The following is a 20,302-nucleotide window of genomic DNA, read 5'->3' as shown; positions in this document are numbered from 1 at the left end:
ATCGCCTTGAATTAAAACTCCACTTTGCTATAATTTGTACCAACCGTAATCAAACCTTTGGAGTGGGCCACGGGGTACGTCCGACGCCGTGGCTGTTTACCGTAGGATTTCGCAGTGCGAGCCTCAGCAGGTGCAGCGCTGGGAACGTGACGTCATCATTTGGTCACGTGGGTTTTCTTGCCATCCGATGTTAACGCCGTACTACAGTGGCTGTAGCCGTACGCTCGCCGGATTTTCCGCTTCATGGGGCATATAAGGCTTTTCCCTTAAAAATGCCCTTTTGTAGAAGTAACCATCGCTAGGGCGTAGGGGCGAACCATCTAAAAATGGCGGCTGAATGCCATTGACGCGAAAAAAATGCGCCTGCAGCGACTCTCATGTAGTTTATAACCGTGAGCTACGATGGACCGTTCGCGTATGCACAGACCTATCGTACCGCAAGTCTTTCCGCCCGGTAGGACGAAGCAGGTGTAAGACAGAAGCTTACCGTACGCAGTCGATAGGGAAAAGTGGCAGGACTGGCGCCTGACACTCTCATTGTAGGCCGCTTCACGTTGGGCGAATCCAATGGAATCAAACCGCACAACGATTTCCGCAGAACCGTATATGGTCTGTTGCGCACAAACACGTGACGACAAAGTTAACATCTGAATTCGTTTATTAACTGCTGAAAAAAAAATCGCTATAACGCAGTAGCGGTATTTTTCATGAAAAGGTTTAACAATAAATGGTTCTAGCGTAATCTCTTTGATAGCGTTCGCACTGGAATAACAACGATACAGAAAGTGCCAAAAATGGTTTCATGAAAACTAGAGGCAAGGGAAGACTTCGAGATAACATATTCCGGCGTACCCTTGATGCACTTGGCACGTGTATGGCATCGCAACAAAATGTTTTTCAGCGGCTGCACGATCCCAAGGAACTGTTCTTAATAAATTAAGGTGAAAGTCCCCGGGTATATTCTAGATGTCGACTTGGCAGTGGAATTGTAACGCTAAAAAAACTACCACTGGGTTACATTAAGGCATATAAGACAAGGTGAAGCCTCGTTGTGAAACAGTCCGGCGCGTTCTTGATGCTGGGCCTACAGCATTAGGACAGCTTCGATCGCCAGACTGGCAATAAGGGCTGCATTAAGCATGGGGCAAGGTGGAATGTTCCAGCATGCTCTTGATGCTTGATTTGGCAGTCTAATGATGTGGCTACGGAGAGTGCCTGAAAGGTCGCACAGCGTTAACGGTGGGCTTCTCAAACCGTGCCAACTCGTTGCTGCAGTCCAGCCTGGGCGCTGTACCGTAATTTCCTTTCCGCAAGGCTCGCTTGAAGTTGCGGGCCCAGAGTCGAGCATCCTTCACGCGTGCCGCTGACACACCGGCAAACTCCGGTCTCCGCCACAAGAGGTCGTCGGGGTCGGGCGCCACGAACGCCGTCAGTCGCATGGCGTAGTCCACGTGATAGCATACGCTGAGGTGCGGGAAGAAACGCATGCTGGCTGCGCGGCACCAGGGCCTCGTTCGCTGCATCGGCTTGTCAGCGTCTGCCAGGAACTCGCGAACGCGCTGGCTAGACACGCGTACCTCTTGCGAGTGGCCATCCCGAAGGATGCGGTTGAGCACCTTGGCGCTGAGCGCGGTCTTCTCTTGCACGACGTACAGGAGCTGTATTATGTGCAGGTGACCGAACTTAGCTGGCGTCAGAAAGCCTTCCTCCAGGAACCTCACGTCGGCGCTGAAATAGGGAGAAGAGAAAAACGTGACTCTATTAAAGGATTTCACTGAGTCACCGACGTGAAATGTTGTCATGCTGTACTGGGTAAACTGTAATCACGTGAAATATTGTCACGCGAGAGGCACCGGGATTGATGCCCGTGTAATGCTGTGACCTTGTGACGGGGAAAAACGAGGTGCAAAAGTTGACTATTTATTGGGTAAATTTGTGCATACCATAGCAAACACCACACAAAGCGCAACTACGGCGGCGACCAGATTCATCGGCCGTCGAAATCTGATCTGCAGGTCGAGTGCGTCGGCTACTTTAATTTTAGTACAGTGCAGGGTAACAGCCGGTGCTCGCACACGTCCCAGAATGTGCACCGCTGTTCGCGTCGAGCACACAAACTGATTAGAGAATATTCTTTCGCTTTAGAGTGGCCGACAACATTCGAGAAAGCTCCGATACATGAGACGCGTCCGGCAACAACCTTGCAACAGTGGTGAACCGGTGAAAGAACGGTCACCAGAAATGAAGATAGCATAAACACGACAGAGTGACGATGACAGCATGAGGTCAACGGGGTGGCGACGAAGATGGGACGACGACAGCTGACGAGAACCGGATGACAGCTAGAGCTGTAGTGACGACGATGGAACGATCACGACGGCATCACAATAGTATGACAACTGGAAGGAAGGTTAAAACTGCGCGAAAAAAATAAGACAAGCGGAAGGAACACACAATAAATACACCACGAGCGCAGTGCTTGACTCGACAATCACTTGGACAAGGCAAAGTGTTGGTGTTTGTATTGAATTGTCCTTCCACTGACGGCGCGGATGCGTGTTCCGCATGACGATCGCAGCCTACGGAATTATAAGCAGGCATTTGGGGAGTCAATGAGAAGCCACACCATTATTTGCTCCAAAAATGTAATTTACCTATCTTCTTTAAATAGCAAGGTAATTAATAGGCAATAGTTACCCTGGTAGCGGATGAGAACTCAAGAACAAAAATCGCTGGTCCCATGCATAAGCGTATGTGATGTCAGTTTTTAACAGCTTGCCTGGGACACTATACTCAATTAAAGCATGCACGCACGCACAGTGCTAACTATAAATGTCGTTACCTCGGCGGTGCTTCGGCTGCGTCGACATGGTACGCATACTGACCCAGCACCAGGAGCACGATGTAAGGCTTCACCTTTCCCTCGGCCGAGTACGTCTTGCGGGCCAGTTCGGTCAGGAACCTGCCGCTGGGGCAGAACACGTCTCCGTCGAACGACGTAGGCACAGCCGCGGCCAGCGCCCTCTTCAGTCGAGTTCGGAAGAAGTCCTGCACCTCTCTCACGGGCTTGGCTGCGACAACGGCCAGCGCCAGGCTGTAGAAGCCGATGATCAGGCCGGCCTCGTTCAGGGCCGCCAGAGAGCTGCGGCTCTTCCGTAACAGGTCGGCGAGGAAGTCGACGAATCCGGGAGAAGAAGGGAGCGGCTCGACGTCCTCGAGCTTTGGTGCGAAGAGCTTGGGCATCTTGTCGAGGTTCAGCAAGCGCTCTTTCATACCCCGTGACGGCAGGTATATGACGTCCCCGACTCTGTAGATGCTGGCGAACAGCGGCTTCCAGGGGGCTGTCGGCGACGGCGTGGCAGCCACGCACTCGAGCATGAGGCGGTCGAACGACTCCTGCCATCTGGTGGAGGCGACGACTCTCAGCCACGACGCGTACAGCGACCGCCGGGTGGCGTCGTCCGGGTAACTGACTCGCCTCAGGATTTCCCGTGCGTCCGTCGTGGCGATGACGTCGCTCCAGTCCTCGCGTGCCGACGTTTCACGTTCTATAGCAGGGGATACGAACAACAACAAAGAGCGAATCATAGCGGCTGCGGAGATTGTGGCTGATAAAGAAGCGAATAGCCGTCAAGTCGGGACATCAATGAAGCTTGACCGCGAAAAGAGCGTTTAAACCATAGAAGTTATAAAAATGGCCTGTGAAGATAGCGTTATTGTGGTCCTTGAACTGGATTATTCGAAGCCGCGGAACTCGCACGAGAAATCGAAATGCATAATCGACTGCACTCGAACCTCGTTATAACGAAACGGAATATAACGAAATAGTGGATATAACGTAAATAAAAAATTCCCTTTGAAATCCCCCCATAGAGATCCATGTATTTAAAGCCTCGTTTTAATGAAGTGAAATTGCCCTACCAATGGATATAACGAACCGGATTCGTCTCCGCAACCATCAATAACTGGCTGAAGGCTTAGCTTGGTTAAGCCTGGAAGATTGCGAAATACCCTTGGCTGCGCCTTGGTTCGGTGATGGTGTGGACATGGATGACCTTTGTTTAACTTATGGCTATGCAACATCCGACATAGCGCAAGGCAGCGCGCCGAACACTGCGAGGAGCCGAGCTGTAGCCCCATTTATCCTCCTAGCGTGACGTCACACCAGCGAGCGCCCTTTCTCGGTAGCGCCGCAGCAGCGGCGCGCAAGGCTTCGCCTCCACCATCGATGCCGCGAGCTGGCGCCCCGTCTCTCGGTCTGGCGTGACGTCACACTGTCCCGTGAAGCGCAGCTGTGTAAGGAGGCGCCACGACCACCGATGGGCCGAAAGTGCGAGCCAGTATTGCTTTCGCAATAAAAATACCGGACCGTTGCGATCCGAGTACATCGCTTTGCGCAGGGTTCGGCACTCGTTCGCTGCAGCAGTTCAAAACTCCCGCGTCCCCGCGTCGAATACATCGTGGAGTAACAGTGCCTTTTCTCACCGATGCGCGTAGCTTCGCACCTGCGCACAAGTAGCAGATAGATAGATAGATAGATAGATAGATAGATAGATAGATAGATAGATAGATAGATAGATAGATAGATAGATAGATAGATAGATAGATAGATAGTGATCTAAAGAAAGGAAGGACGCTTGATTCTGCAGCAACTCACTATCGCACTGCTCCACTGACCTCTCTTTCTTGAGCATGCCTGGATGCATGGCTACGCGCGCTGGTGCGAAAGAATAGTGCAAATTCACTTCTGCCGTGCGGCGCGTCGCGCAGGCATGCTCAGCTGTGCGTGGCCTCCGATATCTCAACGGCGCAATCTCGGCGGTCATGTGCAAGCCTGCAGGAATCGCGCCATGCTGCGCGGCTACGCGAAACCCAGCGAAATATCAATGCATTCACTGCTCTCTCTACGGCGTACCGCCCAGGCAGCCGCAGATGGGCCTGGCCTCAGAGATCTCGGTGCAATCTCGGGGGTCACACCCAGGCTGCGCATTCACTTCTCCCGCTTCGTGCGGCGTGCCGCGCCGCGCGGACTGGCAGCTGGACATGGGCTCCGAGATCGCATTGGCATCGCTGTTATCTCGGAGGCCACGACTCGACCGAGCCAAACCGGTGCGACGAAGTTCGCTTGCCTCCTCGACCACACAGAGGAGCGTTGCGTGTCATGTGCTGCTCGACCGCGTCAAGCCAAGTGGAAAGAAGGCGCGAAAGATTAACACAATGGAACAGAAGGCAGCTACCTAAAGGCTGTCGCATCAGATGCTAAGTCATGTGCCGAAGCTTATTTTGTTGTTTTATTCATATTTCATCGTATGCGTGGCCGTGTGGCGGTTCCGCGGGCCTCAAAGCCGTCTTACTTATTCCCACGCTTACAGTTGTGCACCCGAGTTGGCACATATTGCTGTAACTGACCGTAATGGATAGAACGAAGAAATTAATATAACTAAGTAATCAGCTCCCCCTTCAACTTCATATAACGAGGTTCGAGTGCAATTAATAAAAAAAATCACCATTAATCTTTTTAATTGATCACATTACGGCACATATTACAATTTACGAGTTGGAGCCGGTGAGTTTGCAAGGCATATCCACCTAAAGCGAATAGTGAGGACGGCACCGGTTTCGAGATATGAATCGTCAAAGTAGCGGATAACGTGCGCTGTTCGACTTATTTTTTTTTTTTAGAGAAAACGTCGTTTTACGCATTGAAGCACAAAAGCAAGTGGGACCTCTACGCATATTGTTGCCAACTTCAACAATTAATACGATACCTCGAAACTGCAAGTGTTATCCTGCAAGTTCGTTCCAAGTAGCACTAAGCAGCAACGCATAAATTTCGTTTAGTTGACATATCATATTTTTTTCAAAGTTTAACTTCAATTTATTTAGCGTATTAGATTTGGTTATCAGCGCGGAGAATAAAGGTCAAAGTTTATGCAAGTATCTTGCACCCTAACCGCAGCGCCGATACGTCAGCTCTGACATCACGGATGTTTGTGACACCATCTTTGTTTAGAAACAGCTACAAATAGTCGCTGCGTTTGCTCAAAAGTGCATTCAACATTCCCTTCGTCTCCTAGGTTGAGTCCACAGTTCTTTAAGAGTGCTATGCAATCTTAAATTTATCGGTGAGCATTTTATCACAGCGTCACCATTCTATCGTTAGCGATAACATGCCACACCAACCTCACATGCACCGCAGTTGACATGCTCTTTACAGTCAACTAAGTTCGTCTGAACTTGGTCACAACCACAAACAGCGTGTCATCGCGTGCCTCTGAATATCATCGCATGTCTCTGACATTTGGGTGATAGGCTGATAAGAGCATCGCAACAATGTCGACAACAACGTCGCTGGCTTTACTTATTGCTCTCCATGGGCGGAATGTGCGGATATCGGCAAAATTTCGATAAAACCTGTATTGTATGACAAACCGTACGCAGCTAATTAGAGAGATTACTGAAGCGGGCATGATGACTGGCTTGTGACTTGTGTGCGTTGAAGTCATCTATCTCACTATCAAAAAAAAAAAGAACTGGAATTTATGGCAGCCTGATGCCTGAATGACGCTGAGAATGCGCTTGCGGCCCTAATTATGGTACAAGGCTCAGAGAAACACAGTTGAAAGCGCTTTGTCCGTTCCTATGTCTCTTTTTCGCAATCGTTTATTGTCACCGCAGTAACAAATCGTCCTATAGCCTCTATGCTTGCCCTATATGAACACTCGGGGAAAAGAGGAGAAACAATTTCATTCACCTACTGCACTGAATTTGATTAGGTTTATTGCATTCCCTGTCAATTGCGCTAATACAAATGGAGATTGCGTATCTCAAATCAGTTTTAAGCCTTATGCATGTGCCTCGCTCATTATTAACGCACGGCAAGTGATCTGTCTGTCCTAGTCATCGATATGACGGTTTTGGTGGCTGCCCCTGTTTCTGCACATGCCTCCGCGCTAGCATATATACACGGTCTTCGCTTATTTACTAAAGTTGTTTTAAATCAACGCTGTGCGTGTCCTTCTTCGTTTGTCCCTTTCTCTCGCGCTGTTCTCTTACATTAGAAAGAAAGTTCAAATATATATATATATATATATATATATATATATATATATATATATATATATATATATATATATATATATATATATATATATATATATATATATATATATATATATAGGGAGCGGATTTCTTGAAACTATCAAATTAAGAAATAATGTTGTAAACATTATATGCAGTGCCAAGTTTACAATTCTCTAACTAAAAAAAGAGAGAAAAGCGATATATCATAGTTGTGCAAACTATTGCATCTACTGCAATATTCTAAAGGGGACAAAATTGATATTTATTGAGATATTTGGCGCGGAATTTTAGGACCGCACTAAAACACACACGGGGCACAAGCGCTAACTTCCAACTAATGTTTATTGCCAGACACATTGAATATACAGAGGAGCACAACTAAGCCACCTTCGCCATCCCTTCCACTCCTCCCCAAACACACACACACACACACACACACACACACACACACACACACACACACACACACACACACACACACACACACACACACACACACACACACACACACACACACACACACACACACACACACACAAAATAAACAGCCGAACTCATGGCAGACTTACATGTGTGCATTGCGACATATATCCAGCTGCCAGCGAGAAAAACAATTTCTTTTCTAGATAAACTGATGGCGAGCTCACAAACTCATAATCGTCACTAATCATTGTTCCTGCCAAACAATCGCACCAATCAACACAGAGGCTGCAGCCGATTATTTCGCCCAACAGTTTCTGAACAACTTCTTTCGCTGCAACGGCTCGGTGTGCGGTCGGTTTTCGTTCAAGAACGACCTCTGCCGTGCTTCTGGCTCACCAAGCAATACTCCCGTTGGAGTTTCCCGACAGCGATCGCTCGATGTAGGCTGTGCTCCTCGTGTCTGCAGTCGTTTCGTAAACAAGTACCTCATAAGTACACACTCAATGGCAGCCTACAAGTCGAATGAATGGTACAAAGGACAAATCGTAAACCTATGTGTCGATGTGGACACGATGGTCACTTCGCTGTCTCGAAACATCTAACATGGCAGGGCTTCAAACGTGCACATCAACAGACGCATGGTGTCGAAGTCCTCGTACATCACCGCGGGGTAGTAAAGAAATCTGAACTTCAACCGTTGTCCGCGTTTCTCGTCGACAGCACCTTCTACTGGTACTAAAATATCAAACTAGACACAGTTTGAAACATGTGATGTCGCAACAAAAAATTCACCGGCGATTACGATACCCTCCTAATGGGAAATTCGAGCGCAGCTGTATACGTGTTTTCATTGCGCGATATATTGGCTTGCACGGACAATCTGTCTCGCGCGGCACGTTGCAAACGGAGCGAAGTGTGGCGCGACTGCCTCTCTAATCGGGAGATCGCGAGAGGCAGCAGCTGGGTGACGCGCGGGCGAGATTCACAGCAGCCGTCGCAGACAGACCTCCACTCATGCAGCACTTCGTTTCCATATTTGCTATCGGTGGCGTCATCGGTGAATAGATGGCGTGCGCTACTATGGCGCCATCCCGTAGCCATCGTCGCCGCAGAACCCGCTTTGCACGGCACTACGCCTTTCTTCTCACGCTTTCGCCATACCCTCCTCCTCTACTTTCCACATCGCGCTCTCTTCACTATCGCAGTCTTTCATTTCATTTTCTTTTTTATTTCTACTCTTGCCATACAAATTATCAAACACTGACTGAACCCATAGCCAGAGGCTAGTGTGGGGTTCAGAAACAAAAATACACGATTGCAATGACACCACACTTGTGTAAAATAGAAAGCCCAAAATCACGGCGAAAGACCAAAGTACACTATACAATGAGGAAAAAATAATATAATATGCATTTTACAGCAGAATGAATAAAGATCTGTAATGAACAACACTGTACAACAAACACAAACCGCGGACGACTGTCACATAGATCAAATAAGGCTCAAAAAGTATGTTCTTAATGCTTTATTTGTTTCGTGGGACTGTTTTATTTCTGGGGGTAAAGCATTCCAAACCTTGGCTCCTGTAAACTGCACCAATCATTCACTGTAGATTTTATTATTCGGTGGCAGATTAAAGTTACTATGTGTGAGGTACGCTCACTACGCTGCGCTCCGCGTTCTCTTTCTTTTTCGAAGACACCGCTACAATGTGCGTGAGGTGTACGTAGTGCCACTAGATAACTCGTCGTCGCAGTGGCTTACTTTAATGCCAAAGCAACCGCCTCACAGGTTGTGCCCTATACGTCGCCAATGCAGTGCTGCCGTACAGATCTGGTCCAAAGTTTCTTGTGGGAGACTTCAATATTCCAGCGAACAATCCCGATTTCCTGAATAATATTCAGCAACCCTTAGGTTGCAAATCGCCACTCAGCTGGGCTCCGTCATCACATCAGTAGGAACGTGCTTTCACTTCGTCTTTAAAAAACAAGGATCTGATCTAAGACTTTTACAGCTGAATATTTGTGAAGCTTGATGCGACTGTTATCAGCTGGCCCTACACGTAATTCAATTTACGCTCTGAGACTTCTATTCGCAAAACTGCTTCTGTTCTGCTAAGCTCGGCTCAATGCGAAAACTTTTCATACAAGCATGGGAATTGGTCCCATCTTTATTCTCCATCCTGTGTGTATCTCACAGGTTGGATCCTCTGTTTAGATATTATTTCACAGAACAGCGCACAGTAACGCCCAACGAACTGACAGTCCCCCTTCGCCAGAATTTGTCCCTTGTTCCGAAATTCGCCAGTACTCTTTCCAGCAGCTGTTCATAGGTGTTTAGCTTGGCCGCAGTCTATCGCACGAGTTGTTCACTGGTCCCAGGCTCCGCAGCAATCTTTCTCAAGGCACAACCACAACAATAATTAGTTCTGGTAGGTCACCGGTCGCTCCCGCCTTCGTCCGCCCTCGCAGACTTATATCAGCGTGTGAACAACTACCACGCCGGTGTTGGTGCTCGTTTTCATAACAAGTGGGGCGGCCGCACACAGGGACTTCGGGCTCACACTTGTAACCTCTCGGATGCAAACAGTCGAATACCAACGTAGGACGCATTTCCGGGAATCCGCTTCTTCCACATCACGTTAATTTAAACGCCATCGGTTGGAGGCGACGACCCAGGCAGAAGTATGCCCTGAAGACCGCCGGATGGCGAACGCCATTCCCCACTGCCAGGCAAGCTCTGTGCCTTTGAATCCACGCACCAGGCCGAAGGAATGCACAAGTACAATGCGTGGCAAGTGTTCTGGCTGTTCCGCAAGCCGCCGACGCTCGTTGCAGCATCCCCGCCATCGGCGCACGCAGTTCGTTTTTCAATCCGCTGAGCACTGTTTACATCGGCTGCATTGTTTACGTCCGCTCATTTGGCGCCAGCTGGTTCGGCGTGTGGCGTTGGGCGTGCCAGTCACCACATAACTCACTTTCAGCGATAACAAGGCCTTTGTCGCTACATTAAAATAAATAAAGGCGACAAAGCTGAACATGTCTACAAAGTATTCTTTCCTCTCACGCCACAGCCTATAGCTTAAACATGCGCGTTACACGCTCGTGAAAGTCCTGTGACGTATTTTGTTCGTCTGTTTGTTTTACATAGTATCTGAAAATCGCCTGCTGCAGATAGCATATTTACAGTCCTTTGAGCTGGATTGCTGGAAGAGGCGGACATAACTTGCACGAAAAAATCGAAATGCATAAACGACTATTAACAGAAGTTTACTAATTAGCCTTTAGTTGATTTCTTAACGACCCATGTACCAAATGACGAATTGTAACCAATGAGATCGCAAGGCGTATGCACTTGGAACGAATTTTGAGTATGCCACCAGTTTCGAGATATTCATTCCCAAAGTGTGCGACGAAATACATAAACTTTCCAGTTACTCTTGTGCTTGAATGCATAAAACAGTATTTTTAAAAAGTTTGATGGGTCATATTCCGAATAACCTGCATGATATCCTCGGAACCGGTTCCAAGTGGATGCGCTTTGCAAGCTCACCGGCCACAATTCGTAAACTGCATGTTTCCAGAAGAGGGTTGTAGCGCCGAAAAAACACAACACACAGCAAGCGAGACCTGTCCCGTCTCACTGGCATTTAAAAATAACTGCACCTTTTTCTGATGTCCACAATGCACCAAGTCGGCTGTACAAGTGATTCTAGGAATGGTTTTTATTCCGCCATCACCAAATATTTCAACAAGCCTTCGTAGAAATTGTTTTATACGTTATTTTCTTTATAGCGATTCTTCTTACGTGACACACGGGTTACCTCGTTGGGTAGTCATATAAATGCTCACGCATTTAAAAGCAGCATGGAGTTTAAAAGGCGGTAAGAAAACATGCTGGACGCATTTCCCCCACACATATACTTGGAAGTCCGCTACAAGATGGTGTCGTCCGAGAAAAATATATTTTCAACAAGGCTGCTGCTGATTAGCTAATAAATGAGACTTGAAGCAACCGGTTGACCAATACATGGTACACGTACAACGGCTAATAAATTGCAGTAGCTATACTCAGTCACAATTTCATATTAGAAGGAACCAATGAATAAATTATTAAATCGAATACTTCGACTCGAAACACAATCATTCGATTCGCGTTCGCGGTGTCAACTATTTGCACAATACAGGCTGCCTTCCGCCGCAATGCTGATGTGACGCACCAAAATGATTCGCTGGCGGGCACTGCAAAAGGATGACTTGCCCAAAACAACCTTATAGTTTCTGTGATCATGGAGCCCACTGAAACAGCTGGCAAGAAGGCTCTACGCGTATTGCGCGTCTCGGCTTCCAGGCGAGTACCGCGATATGCGCGTGAGTGGATTAATCAGAAAACATCGAATCATTCTGAGCGGGGATCCCCGAATCACGTTGTTTCGGTATCGATGAGAACTTCAGCCTGCCCACTGTTGCGTTTCGCCTGCGACACGTGGTTTTGCCGGCGCGACTGCGGCGGGGCGGCAGACATTTTGGCCCGATCGTCGTCGCCGCAACACTCATCGCCAGGTGTTTCCAGGCGCGACTGCGGCGATGCGACCGCCTAGGGATCATCCTCGCATTCCAGTCATTGTGCCCGAAACAGGCGATGCCAAAGCAGGGATCTCATTCCAGTCATTGTGCCCGAAACAGGCGATGCCAAAGCAGGGATCTCGCTCCAGTCATTGTGCCCGAAACAGGCGATGCCAAAGCAGGGATCTCATTCCAGTCATTGTGTCCGACCGGCAGCGCCACGACAGGGTGCTACGAGATCGTGCTCGACATGGTGCTACGGCATCGCTACGACAGTGTGCGTCACCATTAGCCCATTGTACATTCACGTGCTCGTCTTTTGAGGGGTTCCTTCTTGCCCTCAACTGCGAGAGTATAAAAACAGCTGCCTCCGGACGCCAAAAGGGGGGGCTCCGATTTCTTCTGTTGAGTGAAGTGCTCTCCCGTCTCTCTTCTACGGTCAAACCTGACCGCCAACTCTTTGCGATGTTAAAATAAACAAGTTGTTTCGTTGTTACCAGTCGACTCATGCTTTGCCGGGACCTTCGGATGCTTCCAGTTGTACCCCAGGCCGCCAGGCCAACGCTACCCTTGGGGCTTGCGACCCAGGTACGACCACGGGCGTCAGCGCCGAGTTCCCAACAGATCGTACCAGCAGTCGGATCCAAACATCTGGTTGGCAGCGGTGAGATCGCCTCCGACTTCAAACAACTGTCTGCCAGCGGTGAGATCGCGACAACGGAGGCCAGCAGCAAAGAGATGCAGTTGACTGTATGCTGAGCAGCTCAACGACGATCCGGGAGCAGTGCAACGAGCCCTGTGTGACGACTGGTTGCCTGCAGCGGAACGACTGCGCGGAATTCCTGCCTGCGAGGTTTGGTGAGTGCGGGACTTTCTTCTTCTGAGCTTTGCCAGGCTTTTTGTTAGTGTCAGAAACAGAGCTGGTAATTGTGGTTGTCGTTGCTGCCGGGTTAGTTTGCGGCAAGACAATAGTAAGCAGTAGAGAAAGCAGCATTCAGAGCAGCCATGGATTTGAAGTCGTTGCGCAAACCAAAATTGTTGGAGCTTGCAAGAGAGTTGGGTCTGGATGTCTCAGACAAACTAAGAAAACCTGAACTGCTAAAGGCTATTCTTGAGTTAGAGGCTGAGGATGACGAGCTGTCGGAATGCCTTGAGACTATTGAGGAGAGGTCAAAAAGACAGGAGCGCGAACTTAAAGAGCAAAAAGAGAAATATGAGCGCGAACTTAAAGAGCAAAAAGAGAAACAGGAGCGCGAACTTAAAGAGCAAAAAGAAAAAGAAGAGCGCGAACACGCTTTGGAAATGAAGCGTCTCGAGGTAGAGATGGAACGCGCTCGTAATGGAAGTCAGGCACACGGTGCAGGAGAACGAGTATTGTTCAAAATGACTGACCTGATGCGGCCGTTTAAGCTTGGAGAGGACATTGGTTTGTTCCTGGTTAACTTTGAGCGAACGTGCGAGAAGCAGGGGTTCTCTCGGGAAACGTGGCCACAGCGCTTGCTCACTTTGTTACCCGGCGAGGCGGCCGACGTAGTCGCTCGCTTGGATAGAGAGGAGGCAGAGGATTTCGACAAAGTAAAATCGAGTCTGCTAAAAAAGTACCGGCTGTCTGCGGAGGCGTTCCGTCGGAAGTTTCGGGAAAATGAGAAAGGCAGAAGTGAGTCATATACAGAGTTTGCGTATAGGCTTATGTCGAACATGCAGGAGTGGCTCAAAGAAGAGAAAGCGTTTGGTGACCACGATAAAGTTCTGCAGTGCTTCGGGCTAGAACAGTTTTATAGTCGGTTACCGGAGAACGTGCGATACTGGGTCTTGGATAGGCCAGACGTGAGTACGGTGGCTAGAGCCGCTGAGCTAGCCGAGGAGTTTGTGACGCGTCGAGCTCGCGGAGCTAAGGACGGTCAAAAGGGTGAATTTGGCTCCAAGTCTGAGAGGCCAAGGTTCACGCCCATGAGATTTAAGGGGGACACGCGTAGTGAGGATGCGAGTGAAAGCAATCCGACCAAACGTAAAGAGACGGCAGCCGAAGCCGAACGCAGAAAGCGGTTCGAGATGAGGCGAGCGGGCGTTTGTTATACGTGCCAGAAGCCGGGTCACTTTTCGGCGCAGTGTCCGGAAACAACACCAAAAGTTGTGTTTTTTTCAATAGGCAGCACTGACGAGAACATGAAGCTTCTCGAGCCTTACATGCGAGACCTCCTCGTGAACGGGAAAGAGTGCCGAGTGCTTCGCGATTCCGCAGCTACGATGGATGTAGTTCACCCGTCTTATGTAGAACCCCATATGTTCACGGGCGAGTGCGCGTGGATCAAGCAAGCCGTGGAAGCTCATAGCGTGTGTCTGCCGGTAGCAAAAGTGCTTATTGAAGGACCTTTCGGAGCGCTTGAGACGGAGGCGGCAGTGTCATCTATGCTGCCACCCCAGTACCCGTACCTATTTTCAAACAGGTCCGATCACCTCCTGCGCGAGAAGGGGCTTTTGTTTGGTGAAGCTAGTGTTCAGGCCTTAACCAGGTCGAAGGTTCGGGAGCTCGCTGCAAAGGCGGTAGTTGCGGGGCCGACGTTATCAAACAACGAAAAAGGGTCAGAGGCGCAGCAAGCTGATATTCAGAGCACGCCCGGACTGAATAAAATTGAGTCTGTAGCGTTGAAGGCGCCAGATACTGGAGAGGAAAATCCCGATTCGGGAAAGTTAGAAGAGCTATCTACTGATTTGCTCATCGCGCCTACGTCAGACGGACTTGATAGGTTGCTAAAAGTCAGCCGGTCGGCTTTGATAGCCGAGCAAAAAAAGGATGGCAGCCTGGAAAACGTGCGCTGCAATGTCAAAGAAGGTATCGCCAGGAAAACTGCGCGTTTTGTGGAAAGAGGTGGAGTCCTGTACCGGAAGTATCTAGACCGCCGAGGAGTGGAGTTCGATCAGCTGGTCGTGCCTCAATGCTATCGTCAGGATCTGTTGCGCTTGTCACATGGGGGTTCGTGGTCCGGACACCTAGGAGTTAAGAAAACTAAGGACCGTCTCTTGCAAGAGTACTATTGGCCAGGGTGTTTTCGGGACGCAGACCATTTCGTGAGGACATGTGACACTTGTCAGCGGGTGGGCAAACCAGGGGACAAATCGAGGGCGCCGTTGAAATTGGTACCTATCATAACGGAGCCTTTTAGACGGCTCGTTATTGATACTGTGGGACCTCTGCCGGTAACAGCCACGGGGTACAGACACATTTTGACTGTGATCTGCCCAGCGACAAAGTTCCCTGAAGCAGTGCCGCTTAAAGAACTCAGCTCAGTTGAGATAGTTAATGCACTACTGTCCATATTTGCGCGAGTTGGTTTCCCTGCGGAAATCCAATCAGATCAGGGCACAGTGTTTACTAGCGCTTTGACGACAACTTTTCTCGAAAGGTGTGGGGTAAAGCTGTTACACAGCTCAGTGTACCACCCACAGTCGAATTCCGTTGAGAAGCTCCACTCCGTCATGAAGCGCGTGTTGAGAGCTTTGTGTTTTGAACATCAAACTGACTGGGAGCTGTGTCTGCCTGGGGTGATGTTTGCTTTAAGGACCGCGCCGCATGCGGCTACGGGGTTTTCGCCAGCTGAACTGGTGTACGGTCGCTCGCTTCGATCTCCGCTTCGCATGCTTCGAGAATCATGGGAAGGTAGGGGCGACGACCCAGTCGTGGTGGAGTACGTGCTTAAGCTCCTCGAACGCTTAAGAAGGGCACAGGAGTTGTCAGGTGAAGCAATGACAAAGGCCCAGCAGAGGGCCAAGGTTTATTATGATCGGACAGCCAGGGCCCGTCGTTTTGAGGTTGGCGATGAGGTCATGATATTGCGCACATCGCTAAACAACAAACTAGACGTGCAGTGGGAGGGCCCAGCACGAATTGTTCAGAAACTGTCGGACGTTAACTACGTGGTAAGTCTGCCAGGAAAGCGGAAAGCACAGCAAGTTTACCACTGTAATCTGCTCAAACCTTATAGACAAAGGGAAGCAGTGGTGTGCATGATGGTAAACGTTCCTGAAGAGCTTCCGGTCGAGCTTCCGGGACTAGGCTCAGTGACGAACAGGGAAGACACCGGTCAAGTCATTAGTGACCTTATCAGTAAAGCACCGCTGTCGCCCGAGCAGAAAACCGAACTACACCAGCTATTACAAGAGTTTCAAGGTCTGTTCTCTGAGAGGCCTGGTAGGACTTCGGTACTTACTCATGATATAGAACTTACCTCCCCAGAGCCAGTACGATCCAAGGCGTATCGGGTGTCACCCCGCCAGAGCGATATTATGGAGGCTGAGGTAAAGAAAATGCTACAGCTCGGTGTTATTGAGGCAGGTGAGAGTGATTATACCTCCCCTTTGATTTTAGTTGAGGTACCGGGCAAGGAACCTCGTCCTTGCGTCGACTACCGCAGGCTTAATTCCATCACTAAGGATCAAATTTATCCGATCCCTAACATCGAGGAGCGCCTTGAGAAAGTTAGTAGCGCTCAGTTTATTTCCACCCTAGATCTTGTCAGGGGTTATTGGCAGGTTCCACTTACAGAAGAGGCTAGTAGGTATGCGGCGTTCATTTCACCAATGGGAACATTCCGTCCTAAAGTGTTGAGTTTTGGTTTGAAGAACGCGCCATACTGTTTTTCAAGTCTCATGGATAAAGTGTTGCGGGGACAGCAAGAATTCGCTTTACCGTATCTAGACGACGTAGCGATATTCTCCGCATCCTGGTCTGAGCATATGACACACTTGCGGGCAGTGCTAACCCGCCTGCGCGAAGCGGGCTTGACAGTCAAGGCTCCTAAGTGCCAGTTAGCACAGGCCGAGGTTGTCTACCTCGGTCACGTGATTGGTCAGGGTCGTCGCCGCCCCTCTGAAATAAAAGTAGCCGCTGTGCGAGACTTTCCGCAACCGCGCACAAAGACCGATATTCGGTCGTTCTTAGGTGTCGCCGGCTACTATCAGAGGTACATCCCTAGGTACTCTGATATCGCGGCTCCCCTGACGGATGCTCTAAGAAAGACAGAGCCTCAAACAGTCGTCTGGGACGAGACCAAGGAAAGAGCTTTTAGCGCCCTAAAGAGTGCCCTAACAAGCCAGCCTGTGCTACGATCGCCAGACTATACAAAAGGGTTCGTTGTTCAGTGCGATGCTAGTGAGCGAGGCATGGGCGTTGTACTGTGCCAACGGGAAAATGGAGAAGTAGAACACCCCGTCCTGTATGCTAGTCGTAAGCTGACCAGTCGTGAGCAGGCGTATAGCGCCACCGAGAAAGAGTGTGCGTGTCTCGTGTGGGCCGTTCAGAAATTGTCATGCTATCTAGCCGGCTCGAGGTTTATCATTGAGACGGATCACTGCCCTCTCCAATGGCTGCAGACCATCTCTCCCAAAAATGGCCGCCTCTTGCGCTGGAGCCTCGCTTTACAACAATATTCCTTTGAGGTGCGTTACAAAAAGGGGAGTCTCAACGGTAACGCCGATGGCTTAAGTCGAAGCCCCTAACGTAGGAATCAGCCTCAAAATTGTTTGTTACTGATGTTTTTTTTCCTGAGGCAGGATTTTTTTTAACATATTGCTTTTGTTTAGTGTTGATATGCTTTCTAGTGCAAGTTTTCAATTTGTGGACGCGTTCTGAGTGATGCTAGACTACTGTAAGGAACTAGGCAGTGGTATAAAAAGGGGAAAGAGCCTGGCAGGGCTTAGTGAGGGTTGTGCCGTGCTTGCTGACTGAGCGGTTGAGTTTCAGCGTAGTTCTAACGCTTGCCGGGAACGAGAACAAAAATGTGAACTCTCCCGAAGTCACTTTGCAGTGTCCCGTGCGAACCTGAACAAGAGAACGAGGCCTTCTCTGTGCGCTGCGCTCAAGAAACGTCGAGGGACGCCCGACTTCGGTTATGAGCATCATCGAGCGACATCCCTCCGGACAGCGGATGCAGTCCCCTGTCCATCGGGATCTCCTTCCCCCGGCGGGGCGGTCTGTTGCGTTTCGCCTGCGACACGTGGTTTTGCCGGCGCGACTGCGGCGGGGCGGCAGACATTTTGGCCCGATCGTCGTCGCCGCAACACTCATCGCCAGGTGTTTCCAGGCGCGACTGCGGCGATGCGACCGCCTAGGGATCATCCTCGCATTCCAGTCATTGTGCCCGAAACAGGCGATGCCAAAGCAGGGATCTCATTCCAGTCATTGTGCCCGAAACAGGCGATGCCAAAGCAGGGATCTCGTTCCAGTCATTGTGCCCGAAACAGGCGATGCCAAAGCAGGGATCTCATTCCAGTCATTGTGTCCGACCGGCAGCGCCACGACAGGGTGCTACGAGATCGTGCTCGACATGGTGCTACGGCATCGCTACGACAGTGTGCGTCACCATTAGCCCATTGTACATTCACGTGCTCGTCTTTTGAGGGGTTCCTTCTTGCCCTCAACTGCGAGAGTATAAAAACAGCTGCCTCCGGACGCCAAAAGGGGGGGCTCCGATTTCTTCTGTTGAGTGAAGTGCTCTCCCGTCTCTCTTCTACGGTCAAACCTGACCGCCAACTCTTTGCGATGTTAAAATAAACAAGTTGTTTCGTTGTTACCAGTCGACTCATGCTTTGCCGGGACCTTCGGATGCTTCCAGTTGTACCCCAGGCCGCCAGGCCAACGCTACCCTTGGGGCTTGCGACCCAGGTACGACCACGGGCGTCAGCGCCGAGTTCCCAACAGATCGTACCAGCAGTCGGATCCAAACACCACGTCGAAGCGCGTTGCACGGACATGCACGCTTCCTATAAGCGTGTGGCACTGAAACACATATAGCGGACACATACCTGATATAAATTCCATCTCGAAGCGAAGCTTGACGGCCGGTTCGAAGCAGCAATTACCAGTCAAAAACTACGCCTGACACGCAGCACCCGATCGGACCGACAGCGCGCGCCAGCTACGCAAGCCAAAGTGGCGCGCAGTTTCAATTGCAAGACACACGGCCGTACGACACTGTGATTGGTCCGTCATTGTGCTTTGTTTTCACGATAGTTTGGTAGATGGCGCAACGTGGCAAGGAGAAAAGATCAGTAAAATAACGATGGCACGGATTGAGTTGCACTGCCGGTGATCGGTGCACTATCTTTGAAAGAATGCGGCGTCGCTTTGGTACTGAACTCGGAACGCTAGGTCAGTTATCAGTGGTCGGCTCCAGCGTATGTTGGAGACGTTCTCGTTGATCAGGCTTGGCTTAACTTCTCTCTACATTCGCCTGAGGCGTTCGCCGTCTGCGCGAAAATTCTGTGCCTAAATGAATAATTGCTGTAGCCCCTGAACTACAGCGCATCGTTCAGTTTCGTTCGGCGCTGTTTGCAATGCCGGATCAGAAGGAACATTACTCCGCCGCTAGTCTTCTGACAACTGATTGCCTTCCTGTTTTTGTTGCTCTTAATGTCGTATGTCTGCTGATTTGTTTGTGCTAAGCTTGGAAGCAAAATGTTCTTGAGCACGTGTGTACCGGGAGCGGTTTAGTTATTTCATCGGCTGCGTTGTCTTGTTTCAATTGCAGACTCGCGAATTTAGACGGGTCTTGCGCGAAGCAAGGTACGAGGAATTCGCCTAGCCAAAGCCGTAGCGATATGGCGTGGTTGAAGAAGGCGTGCTCAGTATAATATGCTGCAAGTCTAGCGATCCGTCCAATGTAACAAGACCCAAATAACAGTCGCCTTTTCCCAGCTTGCTCAAGACGTCTCGAGTTCAGCCTGACAAGACATACGTACAGACCGGACAATTAAGCTATAGACAAATAGTCAGCTAACGCTCCCTCCAATTTTCTCTTGATGGCGTCTTGAAAAGCCAAGAGCAAGCTATAGTGTAGACATTCTTCATTTAGTTTTTGATGCGAAAGCATCACAAGGCCCATTGAGCGAAAAAGCCGGCGTCTGTAGCAGCGAAACGGTGCCTAAATTCCCATTGGCTGCGACGCCACGTCACGTGCGCGCCTGGACGGAGCAGAGCGGGTGAAAGGGAACACCTGCTGCAGCGCTGGCACGCCAGGCGTTGCGTGAGGGGAAAGGGCATCGCCGCGACGTCACGTCACCTTCGCTCTCGAAGGCCGTGTTATCCGCGAGTTCCTTGTCCTCGCAAGCTCTCGCCTGCGTTCTGACTTCGCCTCGCTAATCGCTATAAAGAAATTAATGTGATAAATTAGAAAGTAAAAACGCTGGCGGTAGTAAGTTCCGAACCTACGACCCCACGCTCCTCCTAGACAGCA

The 20,302-nt window shown here is 49.9% G+C and overlaps 1 protein-coding gene across 1 annotated transcript; it reads right to left on the bottom strand.

Annotated features, from left to right (window-relative positions):
- Positions 1–404: 404 nt before the first annotated feature.
- On the bottom strand, positions 405–18,980 carry LOC142564992 (uncharacterized). The gene is made up of 3 exons (XM_075676225.1): positions 18,873–18,980; positions 2,843–3,548; positions 405–1,728 (listed from the first exon to the last, which is right to left on the bottom strand). The coding sequence occupies exons 1-3, from the start codon at positions 18,886–18,888 to the stop codon at positions 1,203–1,205; spliced, it is 1,248 nt and encodes a 415-aa protein (XP_075532340.1). The 5' UTR covers positions 18,889–18,980; the 3' UTR covers positions 405–1,202.
- Positions 18,981–20,302: the final 1,322 nt, after the last annotated feature.

The sequence above is a fragment of the Dermacentor variabilis genome, chromosome 11 (genome assembly GCF_050947875.1).
Source record: "Dermacentor variabilis isolate Ectoservices chromosome 11, ASM5094787v1, whole genome shotgun sequence".
NCBI lineage: Eukaryota > Metazoa > Arthropoda > Arachnida > Ixodida > Ixodidae > Dermacentor > Dermacentor variabilis.
The sequence above is the reverse complement of the archived record's forward strand: the minus strand, read 5'-3'. Positions and strand labels throughout refer to the sequence as shown.